Source organism: Plasmodium inui, assembly GCF_000524495.1.
Source record: "Plasmodium inui San Antonio 1 unplaced genomic scaffold supercont1.27, whole genome shotgun sequence".
Taxonomy (NCBI): domain Eukaryota; phylum Apicomplexa; class Aconoidasida; order Haemosporida; family Plasmodiidae; genus Plasmodium; species Plasmodium inui.
The window spans coordinates 196,720-214,533 of NW_008481861.1; the positions used below are offsets into that span (position 1 = coordinate 196,720).

The 17,814-nt window shown below is 39.8% G+C and overlaps 3 protein-coding genes across 3 annotated transcripts; 1 reads left to right on the forward strand and 2 right to left on the reverse strand.

The window, feature by feature from the left end:
* Positions 1–5,885: 5,885 nt before the first annotated feature.
* On the reverse strand, positions 5,886–7,289 carry C922_04690 (hypothetical protein; the record flags this gene model as incomplete). The annotated part of the gene is made up of 2 exons (XM_008820269.1): positions 5,886–6,091; positions 7,133–7,289. The coding sequence occupies 2 exons, from the start codon at positions 7,287–7,289 to the stop codon at positions 5,886–5,888; spliced, it is 363 nt and encodes a 120-aa protein (XP_008818491.1).
* An 821-nt stretch (positions 7,290–8,110) lies between these two features.
* On the reverse strand, positions 8,111–8,335 carry C922_04691 (hypothetical protein; the record flags this gene model as incomplete). The annotated part of the gene is made up of 1 exon (XM_008820270.1): positions 8,111–8,335. The coding sequence occupies one exon, from the start codon at positions 8,333–8,335 to the stop codon at positions 8,111–8,113; it is 225 nt and encodes a 74-aa protein (XP_008818492.1).
* A 7,616-nt stretch (positions 8,336–15,951) lies between these two features.
* On the forward strand, positions 15,952–17,425 carry C922_04692 (hypothetical protein; the record flags this gene model as incomplete). The annotated part of the gene is made up of 3 exons (XM_008820271.1): positions 15,952–16,210; positions 16,365–16,518; positions 17,080–17,425. The coding sequence occupies 3 exons, from the start codon at positions 15,952–15,954 to the stop codon at positions 17,423–17,425; spliced, it is 759 nt and encodes a 252-aa protein (XP_008818493.1).
* Between the last annotated feature and the right edge of the window lie 389 nt (positions 17,426–17,814).

Here is a 17,814-nt window from a genome sequence, read left to right on the forward strand (position 1 = left end):
ATTGATATAACATGTGTCTCCTCATGATGTACAGAATTAATGGGTATTAATAGTAATTGATATGGGAGGGCTCACGTTAATAATAAATGGTTTGCCTGTTATACGCAAGAATTGAGTAGTATCTTATAGAAATGAAGGGATTTTTAATTACGTATAGCAATCCTAAAAGGGCGGACGCTAACATCACATTCATTGTTTATAGGTGTATCTAATTTGAAAACGCTAACACATATTTAAATATACGGCAGAGATGAGAGCTTTATATAATACATTATAGATAAAACTACAAACATCGCGGGACAAGAAAAAGGAAAGTAAGGACAGATATGAACACATAAACTCCATCCAAGGTGTAGGATTAGTGTAAAATTACCTATTTAAAGTATGGTTCATCCTTGTATTAATGATAAAGATCGTCTTTGTCTATTGTCCTTTATCTCTGCTCACATTTTATGCATGGAAAAAGGGAAAAAAACATAGAAGAAAATGGGAAAGGTGGGGTGAATCAAATACCAAGAAGAATTTGGTGGCATATGTCTCTTGCAGACGCGTTTTGTTCGAAATGTCCATATATGCTTTAGTGGAGAAAAAAAGGAGCATATTTCTAAGAGTAACGTCTTATGTTTATTGAGAGGCATCACTTTCTTCACCATAACGTTCCTGTGTAGCGCAACCGTTATGAGAAACCTTAAAAATTAGTACGTGTGCAACCGCATATTTATATGACTGCACACTATAGTAATGTTTCCTTGACCCCCACAATGGTATATATACCTATATATACGTATGTATAAATATATGTCTCTGTGGTTATATTATCTTGATAAGTGGCATAAGGCTAATATATTCCTTCTAAGTAATTCCCATGGCACAGGACGCCACACGTCTGTGTACCGGAATGGGTATTGTACATTGTGATAACCCGAATATTAGAATATAATGCTCATTTTGTACACTTTGTGAATTTTACAGAACAATTATATTCAGGGGATTGCGTGTATTTCTTGTGGTTTCTTTTTTTTCTTCTTTTTCTCTTGGTACATTCTGCGATACTTAACACATCGTCTATTTATGTGTACTCATTTCCGCGTGAAATTATACTAGCAGACAAAAGTGCAAAGTAGGAAGCAATGTTTTCTCAAGATATGGAATTGCCTGCAATTAGACACAAGCGGTGAAGGATATTTCTGCTAAATATTCAATTAATAATGAACTGAAGGAGTTTATAGTTATTTATTTTGATAACACCTCACTCATGTGAATCTGATATTCCCTTATAGGATATACCCTTCTGGATATTGAGTTCTAAGATCAGGTGAGCAGGTTATGATGGTGTGATGCATCTGTTAATTTTGTGACTACATGAGTTTAATATTAATTAAGGGAGCAATCCATTTCGAATAAGGGGATTGACTAAATGGAAAGAAGTATCCGGGTGAATAATAGGAGTTAAGCATCCTTAGCGGTACAATAAAATGTAAGGAGGACAGGATATTGCAATAATTATATTTAAGAGTTTCTCTTATTCGCTTACGCGAGCGGTTCACTACAAGGAATGCGCTAAAGTGCTTTGATTAATTCGGTTGAGGGGATTACTTGTTATGGGCAAAATTTAAGAAAGAAAGAAACAAAAAAATACCAGTATTACATCCGTATGTAAAGCAACGGAGAATACAGCGAAATAAAAATATGGCAATCCCAACCAAATTATAATGGATTTGCAATGAGGAGAGTAATGATCCACCAATTGATTGTGATTACCCCCAAATATCTAAAATACAGGAGGGGACAAAAATAGTGAAGGAATTGTGGGGGTGGTTATAATATATTACATCAAATATATCATAGAGATTAAAAGAGAACTGCAATATTAAATCATGGAAAGAGGCTGAGAATAACAGATATGTGTGAATACAACTCAGTTCTCCATTCTGCATATCATGAATTGTAGTAAACTAAGAAAGAAAATACGACATTCCTCATTTGCAGGTTTTAAGCGAATTTACAGTATGGGTATCAACTGCGGATGCGTCAAATCCAGGAGGGAGCAGATTGGCCGAACAAATACACGTAATTTACATCCGTCTATACATTGTTATCATTTATCGATAACAGCTTATGTGTTGTTAACCTTTTTACACCTTACCATGGAAGATATACCCATGGATATACATATATGTATATCTCTTCCCTTCTATATATGGGATCAGTTCTCTTGTCATGGGAATAAGAAGTGTTAACCTTGTGAATTATGATGCCTACCTGGTGTTATAGAAGAAAGGGCTACTAGAAAACACAACGAGAAAGCAAAAGAATGGTACCCATGGTACACATTCTTACGCAGAAAAAAGACATAGTTAGCATTATATGCAGATTCAGATTAGAGGAATTTTCATTTGGCATAAAGATGTCCCCCCTGAAATTACACAATTCTTCATAATGTGTTTTATCTATGCATATATAAAGGGAGTAATGGATTGTTGAATTTAAACTGGTATAATATGAGCTATAATTTCATATTGAACTTTAATTGTATGTTGCATACGATTAGAGGGGCTGCATCAGCATATAAATGTGTTTATGCCTTTGTGTGGAAACTCCTATGAGGGCACTGGAATAGAGATATGCAGATCCAATGGATACAGCGTGAAATGGTGGGCCGTCGTGTTTATATGGCTTCTTTTATAGTTACGTTATTCCTGTTAATGCGTTCTCATGCTCATCATTCTTGGGAGTGTGTTTTTCGATTTTTGGATATCTTCACGAGCATTCCCCCGCACGACGCACTCTTCCTGTGTATGTTCTCTCATATTTTTGCATTTTTATAAGTGTATTAATTCATATCGCAACCTCTTTGCATATCAATCCGCATGCTGCCTAGTGCCTGTCGATGCGCGCTCATGTTGTATCATTCCCATGACTGTGTTTTTTCATGTTCCCGCATTTTTATGAGAGTATGTTTTCGTGGTGCCCCATCACCAGATATGCGAGTTCATGTGGTCTAATTTCGCAAAGGTGGCTTCACGTGGCGTAATTTCGCAAGCGCCGTTTCACGTAGCCTAATTTCGCGAATTTGGTTTCACGTGGGGTAATTTTGCCAACATAGTTTCATGTGGCCTAATTTTGCCAACATAGCTTCATGTGGCCTAATTTTGCCAACATAGCTTCATGTGGCCTAATTTTGCCACCGTAGTTTTAGGTGGCGTAATTTTTCGCGGACGTGGCTTCATGTGGCTTCTTTCCCAAACTCTTTTCATGTGGATCAATTTTTTGGGGGGTCCCCTCATGGGCTATACCGGTCGGAAGTGCGCTGTGTTGTTTGGCTTTATTATATATATTTCTCTACCTAATTCTTTCATGAGGATACACTTCTTTGCGGCATCTCTTTGACGAAAATTCTTTGGAGGGTTTCTTTATCATGACATTTTTCGCAACACCTCTATGAAGATACCAATTCTGCTGGGATTTCTATGAATATGCCTTTATGTGCTGTATTTTTATCACGATTCTTTTTGTGTAGCTTTTTCATCATGTTGCATCTCTTCTCCTGCATTGTTATGGTGCTCTCCCTCCGGATCATTGTGCTCTTGTGGTGTTACGTCACTGTGATGTGTACTGCTCTGCCGCGGCATTCTGATACTTTTCCTGTGTGTTGCATTTCTCTAAGGATGCTTATATCTGGCAGGTCATTATAATAATGCTTCTTTGTGTTACATTTTCGAATACCTACCTCCTGCCTGTTGCGTCAATATGAAAATGTTCCTGTGTGTGGCATTTTCTTCAGGATGATATCTCCTGTTGCATTCTTATGGAATCCTCTGTTTTTATGTTGCGTCATTGTGAGGTATCTTCCCTGTAGGGAATCCTTCTGCCTATGTTTTATTTTACCGCGTTGTACTTTTAATATATCATTTCGCTCGCCATTCTTATAGAAATTGTTCCCTTTGTCGTGTCACTATTAAGATTCTTGTGTGTGCTGCATTTCTTTTCTGACAATAGTCCTGTCCAAGGGTGTCGTGATGAAGTTTCCCGGGCCATGTCATTATGAGAATTTTCGCTGGTGTGGCATTCTTACGAAGATTCTCTTTACCGCGTTATATCGATGATATTCTTCTGTTCGACTCTTTTATAAAAATGCCTTTTCTTTTTATCATGTTATTGCGATGGAATTTCCTCGCGAGGCATTTTTCTTATGAAGATATTTCTGTTCCGCGGCATTCCTTATGATCCTATTTTCTGGCTGCAGCTTGAATATATGGTTTCGTATCATTTCTTCTATATGGAGGGTTCTTCCTCGTGCGGCATCGTGAAGATGTTCGTCTGTGTGTCATGTTTTTTACGACGATGTACTTTTCTTGCTGCCTCTTGAAGCTGTCGTCTCGTGTGTCATTTCCTTTATGAATATGCTAGTTTTCCGCGGCATGGTTTAGATGCTGTTGCGTTCTTTATTCTCTTTATGAAGATTCTTTCTTCTCCTGGTATCTCCTCGTCGTTTCTCGGTTTCGTCCTCTTGAAGATGTTCTTCTGCATCCATTATTGTGAGAATGTTCCTTGACGTTACATCATTGTGAAGATGGCATCCTGATTGCATCCTTCGGGATATGTTGTATTGTCTGTCATTGTTCTTTATTAGAGATTTTTCTTCGTCAAGATTCTGATGGACCTATTTTTCTTTTCTCTGTGTGGAGCCATTATCAAGATATTCTCTTTCTTCCGCTATCTATGAAGAAGGCAACATCTATGAATTGTAAATATCATAAGCATACTGATGTGGTAGCATTACAAAACACGAAAAATATATGCATGTGTAAAAGGGCACCTTTATCCCTGATGTATTATTGTTTTAGAAGTGATGATGTTCATGGAGTAGTATTAAGTGGATAGGAATGTCACCCGGATAACACTGTTAATTGATGAGCAGAGTTGCGTCAAGGGTAAGGATTTTTTGGAGGGTTATTGTAGGGAGGCTACTCAAGTGTGAGTAATACTCATTTGTTCGGGGTAGTGACCTGTTTATGGTTTCGTTACATGGAGAGCACAAGCCAGCTTGGGGTACGCTTGCTTGCAGAATAATCATGTGTATATCTAAGGGGGGTGCAGCGCCGCGATGCAAATGTAGTACTGTTATGTGATGTGCATGAATATTCTAAAATTCTTACTTAAACCGTACTGAATTATCTGGATGCTGAATGGTCTACAATCCGAACCTCCCCATCGTACTGTTATATGAAGGTGCTAGTACCTCAAATATGTTCATGACCTTTACTGTTATCATACTGAGCAGCACCCTTTTGTGTTATGGGTTGTGCCATAATGAATATCATTATATTCAAAATAGTATCTTATGGAAGAGTACGTGTTTGCCAGGAATATCGCCCTGTTAAGGGTACTTTTATGTGGATTATACTTCAATTTAAATAACACCGCTTCTTAATAAGTATTTATGCTTTGCAATGCCAATATAAAGGAACTAAAAACTTATGTATACTACTACTATCTGGAGATAGCAATCGTACTCGTTAAACTCCTACTCGGATGGTGGCGAAGTGGAGACAGTGCTATAAAGTGACGTGTTCAAGTCATAGGATATATGTGGCGTAACCTTTTACCATTTTCGGGGAGCTATGGTATGAAGAGTGCACAAGCTCGGGTTGTATCTTTAGGTGAATGATACCTTTCTGTCAAGTGTGTTAATGTACCAAGTGCACTGTTAATTGAAGAAAACTACTGTCATGTGTCGAGCGGTTTATCTCGAGGAATAAGCTTATCCTTGGATTATCAGGATATCAAGTGTGTCGATATAAGTTTAATGAGTCCATTACATCGCGTGCCGAATTGCGCAAATGCTAGTGGTCATCGGTAATACTATTACTTAAAGAGTATTCCTACTCCAGGAGTATGATGATGTTAAGAGTACTTTCTTGCCTCACGTATTGAGGTTCCAGGAGTGAACTTGTTCTACTGATAGAATTGTCTTTGCCTTTATGTAGCTTCATTAGTGAGACCATATCTATGGTACTATTTGTTGGAAAGTATGCGTGTCCATGTAATACCGTTATGTTAACAATACTGTTTTTCGGATAATACCTCCCTTCGAAGTTCACAGTTGTATGGGAAATATGGATGACTGGAAGGATCCTTCTGTGGAGAGTACATAGGTATATGCCGTACTCATATCTGCATAGTGTTAAGATGCCTGGTACGTTACTATTCGAAGAGTGACAAACTTACGACCGTACTGTGAAGTAAAGTATGTTAAAGTCGATAAGATATATGGCATAATGTCTTATTATATGCAGAGAGTTAGACCATGGAGGGTATGACTGTTACCGTAATAGCTTTATATGAGGGATACTATGGTATCAACCACGTGGACCTGTTCAGTGTTGCATCATTTGAGGAGTATTACGGATATATACGGAATGGTGTCCCCAGATGAGCATGCCTGTCTTTGAAGTGCCATTATGTAAAGGGTGTCTATTTAAGTTTAATGGTCCAATTATATGGAGTAAGGGATTGTACAATCTTTAAGAAGTGTTAGGGAGACCATTGTTTCGATAGTACTATGGTGCCAGGAGTACTATGATATGAACCGTACTTGTGTGTTTGAAATATTCATATTCCACGAGTGTCATTATTTGGACAGCACTATTCCGTCAAGTGTATGAATATTGCAAACGAACTATTGCGTGCACAGTACAGATGTGTATGGATCTGCAATGATGATGATTACAGAAATTGCCGTAGTAGCGTTATATGAAGGTACTAATGATTGACCTGTGGTAATATCTGTTCTGCATCGTTTTCTGAATAGAATACCTCCTTAAGTAGTATGCATAATCTTCAACCGTATTCTGTGAGTATACTCATATGTGCGTAGTAACGTCATTTAGGGAGCAGGGTTGTTCGCAGCTTATGGATGTGCCTGAAGCACAACTATCTGGAGGGTAAAAATTTCGAAGCCCAGGATATTGACTTATCTTATTTGCACAAAACTACTGTGTGGAACCTGGAAAAGTCCCTGAAGTATTGTTATATTAAGAGTGGTGCATGACGTGAAGATTCATGACTTTAGCAGCCCCGCACTACCAAGTGTAGGGATATCCTTAGATTACCCTTGTGTGAGAATAACTTCTTAACTTCAAGTATTGATATTCCCAGAGTACTATCATGTGAATAGTCCGAATGTCTGCCGAGTATTCATATGGGAGGAATAACAATGTGGGGATGAATACTAATGTGGCCGCCGTACTATGATTTAAATAGTATTGAAATACAGGGGATACCATTATTTCAACCGTGTATGTCTATCTCAGGAATAGTATTATATGAATGACACCAAGAGATGAAGTTGACAGATATACGTGTCGTAGTTTTATATAAGGAACACAACTGTATGAGATCGTGGAACATGCAACAAGTGTCCATGGTTGTGAAGTATAGAGCTGTACCAGCAGTATTATTATATGCGCGTTCAGGGAGTATACAAGTAATGTAGGAGCAACTAAATGATTAGAACCCTCCAAACCGGTTGGAATACCTTTATTTCAGGACCAGGAATATACCAGTGTTCATTCCATGTGAGGAGCGTGAGGATATGGAGAGTGCCATTCTGTTGAGTCCACTGACATGCTGAATGCAGTACTATGTGAAATGTAATGGTATTCTAGAGGAATCTTATCGGAAGGGTTCCATTGTGCCTGGAATGCCCTTATTTGAGGAGCACATCTGCGTAAAGGGTAAGGATATCCTTCAGTGTTACTGTATATGAAACGTACCCAGGTGTTCGTAGTACTCATATAGGGAAGATAGTCACACTGTTATTGTATTGGTATTTGAGGAATGGAGGGACGCCCTGGATACCATTATATGTACAATACTGGTGTGGATTTCCATTGCTAGTGATGCGTGCGCATATACGTGTACTACTATTATGTGAGGAGTACTGTTTTCCATGTACTGGTGTAGGTGAAGACTTCAAGGTTTATGCCTTCACTATATGAATAGGAGTGTTGTGTGAACTGCATGGATATTCCTGTATAACTATTGTCTGGAAACTGTGGATGTCTCTGGATCATCGATGCTGAGGAGTCTGGAGATCCGCATACTACTATTCTATAAAGGTACGAGTAGTGGAGCTATATGGATCACCTGGAGTGCGATTATACAGACAGAAGCATAATGTGTCAAGGGTTTTGCCTTTATGAGTAAAATCACCGCTGGAGTACGATTTTTTGGGAGAGTAATGGTGTGAAAGGAGTATCATCCTGTTTACAACCCTCTCGTGTCCATAATAGTTCCATTTGAACAGGATATTCGCTGAAGGAGTATTCATGACTTTGAGTACTGTTATGGGGACACTACAGAGGTATGTATAGTACTCATATCTAAAGATCCCTGATATGGCTGGTACGACGCCATTTGATGAGTGGCAAAGTTAATCCCGTATTATTAAGTAAAATAAGGGCCGGTGTAAAATTCATGACTTAGCTTTGTGCCGTATGAGGAGGTGCCACCGTTACGCAACGTGTGCAAATTGCCGTAGTACCTCCGTATGGGAGGTACACTTCTGTGGGACTCATGAATGTGTGAATTGCACGATTACTTGAAGAACAATGATGTTATGTACAGGATAGTTTGTTCTGATGAGTAAGACTTTCCTTGGAATAGCATTATTTGAAGGGTCGTCATGTTGGTATAATGGCTGGATGATATGACTTGGGCGATTCTGCAGATCCGACAGGTGGGCTCCAATCATTTTGTCTAAACAGTAGAGCTATGCCAGGGGTACTATAATGTTAACCGTATTATAGTGTCAAGAATACTGATTTTCGAGGTGTGTCATTATTCGTAGGGTAATATTCTATGAAGTGCATGCATATTCTACAAGGGCAGATGAGAAGGAAGTATACATGTGTCCCCATTTTCCATGGTGACGAATGCGGAGATTCTCGTAGTACTCTTATATCAATGTATTAATGGATGAGATATAGGGATATCTGCAAAGTACTGTCCATTTATGGGCATAATTGTATAAAACGTAAGGATGATCTGCGGCGCAGTCTTGTGAGTGTACTCATATCTCCCTAGTGTGATGTCTTGGAGTGAACAATTGTGGTGGGATTCTGGATACCCCCCATGCACAATTATTAAAAGAGGTGGAACATCATGGCCTATTGTTTAGGCTTCTATTATAGGGAAAACACCATATTCCGGAATTAATAGCACTCCCTGGAGTTTTATTATATTGGCAGCCGTATAATGTATGAACCTGTATGATTGGGGGAGTACCGCTTGAGAAAGTTTACACATGTGCGTGAAATAGTATTGTCTAAAAATTACTTATTCGCTCCCACTGGTACCATTCCCAGAGTACTATTATGTGAACAATGTGGAGGTTTGCGAAGTATTCAGATATTAGGAATAGCATTGTGAAGTGAATACTACTGTACCGGGAGTACTATGATTTGAAGTGTATGAACATGCATGCCGTATCATTATCTTTATCCGTAATCCATGCCTACAATGATATTGTATGAATAAAACACATGTATCAAGTAGGGAAATATACATAGTGTACCATTAATATATAAGGCATAGCATGATATGAACTGTATATATGTGTCTAAAGTGTCAATGCTGTTAAAGAATACAGCTGTATCAAGAATATTATTGTATAGGTTTACCGGTTATGTTGTTATTGTAAGGAAGGGAAAATATTTTACAACTAACACAGAGCTTGTAGCACATTCATTTGAAAGAAATTATTGTCCCTGCACTCATGTGATATGTAGGGAGCGGAGAAGATGAGGAATGGCATTATGTGAACTGCAGAGAAATTCAGAGTACTGTATTGTATGAGGGATACGGATATTCTCAGGAACCGTCCTTTGAAAGATAAGGATTTTCCTACAATATGCCCATCAAAAATGCAAAAGTGTGTGAATTGCGGGCTATGTGTTCCAACTCTCGGTTCCTATTCTTTGGGCGACACCAGTCACTGGTAAGTATAAATCCCTATGAAATAGTATTATGTGAAGAATTAAGGGCTAGATTCTACAGAAAAGAGCAAGCCATTAATTAGGCGCAGGTGAAAGCCCTGTAGCTGTGTCGAATGTATTATTGGCGGAGTAATACAATAGAAGCAGAAATACTTGCATATACACAATGCAAGGATTCTAGCAGAAATGTTGTTTGTAATGTAAAGTATCGCAGGAATGCTTTTATGTGAAGGCCTTACCACATAGAATTTTAGATACGACTAATTGGAGAACGTGACTAATGGAAGAATAATGATTTATGTGTAGTATTATTTGAAAAATATCGCTCCCCCCGGGACTACCCACCTGTAGAATGTACGCTTAGCACACATCCATATTGTATGAACCATACATATATACCAGAACTATTATTTTGTGTATTGTATACATTTCTCCTGAATATTATTCTGCACCAGGTTGATATTTTACAGTTTTTTTAATTGGAGACTATTATTGGCTGAAGATAACACATCTCGATAGGGAGCCATGATATCAGGAACATAATCGTGCGGGTTCTATGACTATGACTGGAATACGTTTATAAGGAGAAGTTAGGCCAACGGGTGCTATTATTTGAAGAATAGAATGAGGCGGAGGATATACACTTCCTTGGAAGACTAATATATAAGGAATACATTTTTCGCGACCATTATTAAGTATGTGAGAAGAAGACATTTCTCTAGAGTATCACTGCATAAACAGTAGGAGAATCCCGAGAGTCCCTATTGGGGAGTCGTCAAGATTTAAAGCAGGAGGCACCATAATTTAAAAAGAGATATTTAGTAATAGATAATAGAATGGATGCAGCGGTATTGTTGAAGGGGTTCCAATCACTAAGTGTTACACATATATAGAAAATACGAGATGCCTCCGCTATATTTGTATTAACTGTAAGAATTAGCCTTACAACAAGTGTTTAGAGGATAAGCTTCTGTCAAGGGTAATATTCTATGTAGAACAGTGCTGTGTGAGGAGGAAAATTGTTTAAGATAATACAAAGGTTTGGAGAGCCGAATTCCATGAGCAGGAGGGCAATTGTAAGAATCATACCATTTCACCAATAGACTGGCTTGTAGAATAATTCCATTCCAGGAATACTCATATACCAATCCTAGGGCTATTCATGCTGTATAAGAAACTTAGGGATACTATCACTAAAAGCGGTTTCAACATACCGAGGGTGCTTACATATAGGAACAACTTTTTATAGGCAAGGTAGCCTTGTAAGTACAATAATATCTCGTGAACTCTAATTATTCCCTCTCAGTATTATTGTAATATAGATTCAATAAATATCCAGGTACTATTAAGAAAGGATGAATACGGAAGATTTGCACACCTGGCTTAATCTGTAGTATTTTCCTCTTAACAAGACTCGAAATCTATGCCGTAAAGTTAAAATATGCCAAATATGTAAAATGAAGGATTAAAATTCTTCTACTCTAAGGACGAGTAGGGAATTATAAAAGCAATAGTACTATATAAAAAGAGCTATTACTCATGGTAAGTTAGGGGTAATAATAACCTGAAACCGGCGAGGGAGATAAAATAAGCATAAGAATAAGAATACACAGAAAATAATAAGGAATCATTAATCAAAGGAGGGAAGCAATCATATAGGAGCGGATGACTATAATAGAATTTATATACGAATACAAGTGACATATTTGAGAAAATTATCTACTTCAGAGGACGGAGACAGATATATGTAACATCATATAAATACACCACAAACGAGAGGAAATATCAACATGACGATCGAAGTGGAGATACCTAAAAGGAAAGGTACATAATTAATACATACAAAAAAGACAACATCAAAAGGGAGAATACAGGGAAAGATGCTCAGGGGATGAGGATTAAAAACTACGCCCAAAGAATAAGACCCCGAGGAAGAGTAGGGGTGACAACTAAGGGATAATGTAAGCATCAAATCTTTCTCTCTGACCAGATGGATATATAAAATCAAAGGATTCATGTTTACTAATATGTGAAAGGAGGAATAACGACAGATAATATCTTGAATCTGTGCTAACTTCCTGAAGTATAAAAAGTCATACAGAAGCTTCATTTTTGTCCGTATCTAGATGTATGGAGAATGCTATAAGAGGTGTCTCCTTATTCACCACAGGAGGATGTAGAATGTTAAGTGGTATTCATAACCCCTTTTATGCATAAGGGAGTATACCAATATACAATGGATACATTCCCCTATTGACATGAGGAAATGTCCTATAAAGAAATCTTACACCACCATAAAGTTATAAAATTCATCTGAAAACTCAGGAAGAGTCAGTAAATACATGATCATTTTGGCAATCATATGGTCTTTATATAAATTTTAAGTGTAATGCTATAAGGAAATATAGACCATAATAGCAAAGTTCCCTCCCTTAATAAGGAGTCAAGTAGTTTTATGAACCTATTGTATGTTATTCCACGTGATTAATTAACCCGAATTTTCGAAATTATTGGTGAGATGTTGTGGGGATGATCTGAAGAAGCAGGGAACTCTTTATGTTTCGATACATTATCATAATACACATTTATCCAGCACATGGCAAAAGAATAACTGCTTAAATAGCTGGATACGGAATGTTGTGGCCTATAGGATATTTTCTTTGCTATATAACAGAGCAGGAAGGATGATATAAATAGGACTGTCCTGATCTGCTAAGCTGTAAATAAAGAAAGAGCTAAAAAGTAGCGAGGAAGAATCATATGATAGTTAAAAATTTAATGATACGAAATAGTGTATATTGCAGGAAGAAGAGGAACAATACCCAAAACAACCGAACGGCCCAAGAAACTGGCAGGGGAGCTAGGCTCTCTGCAGCATAATAAAATAAATTAAGCTATACCAACCGTTGGATAAGAAAAAAGAGTGTACCCGAGGCAAGGAAGATGATCACAGTCCAAGAAACAACGAGGGTCACATACCAGGGGGAACCCAAAAAGAACCCTATGAACCCTGAGGCAGGTTTAATGAAACATGTGGACAAGGGAAAAATATCAGGATAAACATAATGAAGGGATATTTAAGATAATCAGTATCCAAGAATTATGGGAAAAGAGAAAGAAAACGAACAGCAAAAAAAACAACAACAAGAAAAAAAAGGAATAAAGACCGAAGCCGAAAAAGAATATCCCAAATTTACGACAACTATGAATCAACAAGAATAATCCATATGAAGAATATACAATCATATATTATGAAGTGCCGAAACACAGGAGACAAAGAAAGGAATAAACAGCCGGAGACTAGCCGGAGGCGCAATGAAACCAGCAGGCTCAGTCCGGCAAATCAATCCCTGGGAGAGAATACGGATATGCTTGCATGGAAGGATCCAGAAAAACGCAAGTACAATAAGATAATTAAGATTATGTGTCATTAGAGAAATAAGAATCAGGCGCAACAACGGCCACTATGCGGGTAAATCTGGTCTAGGAGTAATAATAATATACATGACACGAACAAGTCAAAAGGGACATGTACCAGAACGTAAGGAATGAGTGAAGATAAGTATATATAGCAACAGGACTTAGAAGAAGTTCCTTAGAGAATATATAAAATAATTATAAGGTATAAGACTAGTAAACACCAACACCTACCAAAAACCGGAGTTATATTCATAGGGGACTCCAAGGAGCAACCCCCGGTGCCAGTTATAGGATGGTATAAGGATATCTGTATATACCGGGAGCATACTGAATAGCAGGAATGAAATAATTCCTGACAGTACAGGAAAGAAACCTCCATATATAATATTGGAGAAAGAAGAATAAGACTAACAACGAGGAAAGGACATCTAAGCGGGAGAAATATAGCTCCCTTAACAAACGCGGCAAATTAAATAAGAATGGGCAAGAGAACAAACATAATCCCACCAAACAAAAATAGTCAACAACACAATAAATAATAATAGAGCTATTATTAAGGGAGAGGCTTCGGTGGAGCAGTATAAAGGAAGAAGCCAGGCCGGAGAACCCCAGAGATGAAGCAAAAGGGCAGGACGACGAACAAGTCCTGAGAGGCGAGAGGATATATCAAGAGGCGTAGTATGTTAAAATTAAAAAGAAGGAGAATGAGAGTGAATCCGCCCCTAGGAGTAGCTATAGCAGGCCAAGTAGCTAAAGGAAAAGAATACAACTGAGAGGAAGAATATGGAATATAGGAAAGGCAAGAAATAAAAAGGAAACGAGCACAGCGTAAACAAGAATCTCACAAGCAAGAATAAATAACTGGAGCCAAAATATGAGACACTACCGTATAATTTCAGGTAGTTTAGGAGAACTGATCTCACCATGCCCCTTAAGCCAAAGGGGAAAATGGAAACGTATAACCCAGAAAGTCTAGAAGTCGCCCTGAAACGAGAGTATAGAGAGCCACAGCACCCCAGCAGGGGTAAGAAAACACTCCGACGGATAATCAAAGTTCAAGAGACAGAGGAAATTAGAACAGACAGAGTGTAACCAGAGAGCCTAAGAGGTCAAACATAAGGAGCTCCCAAGGACGAAGGGAACAGACACGCGAAATTATTAGCGGCAGAAGAAAACAAGTAATATAAAGGATCAGCTGGGACAAAAGAGCTACAGTGAAGGAAAAAGGACACAACAAGGGGGTAGCCTGATAAAGGGGCAATAAAGGAGGGAGAGTAAAAAAGAAAAACACACAACAGGTCCCGTATGGGGTTCAGGAACAGGGAAAAGATTGAGTCTCTAAATCCGAACAGGAGGGAGGAAGGGGGCCTAGGGGGATCGACTGGGAAGAAATAAAGAAATACCATTTAAGGGGGGAAACCAAGAGTGAGTAGCAGCACGCATAAGAGGAGAGAACTCCACAGACAGCTACCGCAGGAGCTAAGAGAGGACATCGACGGTGGTACATTTGAGAAGGAATCAGACGTGCCCCCCACCCCCAATTAAGCAAAAACATGAGTTAAGTGAGGACATCGCGATGACACCGACCATTCTACAGAGGTTGAGGGGAAGAAGAGGGGAAGAAGAGGGGAAGAAGAGGGGATGGAAGATGGACTATCACAATGAATCCCCGTAGAGGTAGGAAGATTAAGAAATCAAGAAGGAGTTAGCCTCCCATCAGCAAGGGTGTCTAAAAGCAAGCCTGTAACATGAAGAGGCAAAAAAGAAAATCCATGAGGAAAAATAGGCAGAACCCCTCCCAGGAACAGCCCGAAAAAACTATACAGGGAACAACTTATAAGGTGACCAAGAAAGAAATGAATGAGAAAGGAGAGGAGAAAAGGAAAAAGTAAAGCACGGGACCAGATGTGTCAAGAGATAGCAGAGAACTCCAAGAAAAGAAAGAACCTCGAGTCAGAGTCATGTATAGGAGCACGGACCAACCCCCCAGCCATGTGGGGGGGGGAAAAATTCTATAAGGAAAAAGGGGACTCCGGAAGAATCAGGAGATTAAAGAAAGAAGTCCAAAGTGAAGCATTCTCAATTATAACACGGAAGAGGAGATTTCGAGAGTAGAAGAAACAGAAGGATGATTTCCTCATTCAGATGAGAATAATACATCAACAGAATGGAAAAGAAATCAGAGAGGACATAAGAAACGAAGGCGAAATACGAGACATAAGGAGTTAACGAACTAGTGACTAGGAATATAAGGCCAGTGCCAGGACGCACAGCTAACTATAGGAAGGAGAGGGTCACTAATAGAAGAAGTCGGGCCTCAGATGAGGGGCAAACGAAAAAGGCAGGAGCGAACAAGTAAGCATAGCGGAGGCAGGAAGTATCCCAAAAGTAGATAGTGAAGGGAGTGACACAAAGAGTATACATAAGTCCAAAGACGGAAACACCACAACGGGACGGTGGGGAGCCCCTTGATCCAATTAAGCAAAGTAAAGAGTAAGGGTGATATCAAGAAGGAAACCTGAGCACTAAAATGAACGCAGTCACGCAGGAATCCACCCTCATACAACCAGACCAGGGAGGAAGCACATCTATGAACAAAAAATGGACTGTAGAGTGCCCCGAGAAGGAAATCCGAAAAAACCGAGAAACAACCACGGGGGTACAGGTCCAAAAAAGAGTGCAAGAATATCTCATGTCCGGACCTAGGGAAGGAAGGGAAGGAACTTATCTAGCTCACAATCAATGCTTCAAGCGAAAGGGAAGGAAATCTCCCCAAGAGACGCACACAAGTAACCAGAATCCCCGGACAAATATGTAACAGCTCCAAAACTTCAACAACCGAAACATAGCCAAACAGAAAATAGAAGAATCAAGGACCAAGCGGCATCTCAAGCGAGCAACCTCCATAGGCGGAAAATATACATACGACCGCCCCGTTCATAGTGCAAATATACAAGCAAGATACGGGTACGCAAGAACGGGAGCCCGCTAGTACAAGCCTCGAGGGCGGTACCCAAAGGATCCCGGGAGGAAGAGGAGGGGTATGGGATAATGTCAGAGAGGATCAAATAGGTTTGAGACGGCCCCTGCCTGAAGGGTAGGAGAACAGAGGGCCAAAGGACGCAGAATAAGAGCGCAGAATAACCGTGCGTCACAGGATAACTCGGTTAGGAGCAGAGTGTAAAACAGACCAGCAACAGACAGAACGGGCAGCCGGGCGGATTAGGTCTGGATGATGTAGAAGTTACCGTATAAGTTTCTGCTAGAGAGATGGAAACCAAGGGCGGACAGCAGGAGAGCAACTGAGGACCGGGACAGAGGAGTTCATAAAGAAGAACGAAGGCCAAGAAAGAGTCCCAAAACCAAGTTTCTTAAAGGTTCCTCGCCAAAGTCTACCAACAGGGGCTAAGGGAAAAATAAGGAAGAATATATAGAGAGATCAGGTTAAGGACCAGTTCCAGAAGTTTAGTTAGGGACCATGCCGAGCCAGCCCCTCCAATGAGAAGAAAACGGGGCCAAATGATGCCGTCTGCGTGGTAACCATCCCACATTAGATAGATGAGTAGAAATAAGCATAAGCTGCGGAATAGGAAGAAGATATGAAATTACCGGAGTTCCAGGAGAGGCAGACGTTAGGTTACATTTGTCTGAGATGAAGCAATTTCCCAGAAAATACATCTTTGAGCCGGGGCAAGGAGTCGCAGAAGAGAGACCAACCCAGGAAGGGGGATCCAGTCTCAGTAGGGTCAGCAACCAGAAGGCGGCAACCAACAGATGTTTATCGGGGGGAGGAATCAAACCAAAGAAAGGACCTGTCCGGCGACAGAATCCGGAAACCAGAGGAAACTGTAACCGGAAGGGCAGCTAACGACGAGGAGTCTCCGTATAAGTTGAGAAATTCTTGGGAGCACGTCGGCTACGAGGGGGGAGGAGAACAGAGAGAAGGAAAGGAAGAAGGGAGAAGTCTCCGGGACGGATGCAAGAGTCTGAGCGTTGACGTTTAGGAACCTGACAAGGACACATGATGAAACACGAGCAGGGGAAATCTTAAGTCAGCCGTAGCAGAAAGGCAACGAGGATCCACTAGAGAGGATAACGCACAAGGTTAGGAACAAACGTGCCAGTTCAGGGACGGGTGAGGCGCGACTATGGGAGGACACATGATGGGGCGAGAGCGGAGATAGGCAACCGAGGAGAAATCGGAGACACCCAGGCAGATGAGAAGACGAGCGGATCCCGGGCACACGGCAAGCGATGTGCAGAGGGAGTGACTCGAAGCGTTCAGATATAGAGGAGAAGGAATAGGTGAGAAGATAAAATAAAGGGATGGGGGAGGATCAGGCCGAAGAAAACAAGATTCATACGCGTATAGGAGGTATATGAAGGAGTGATC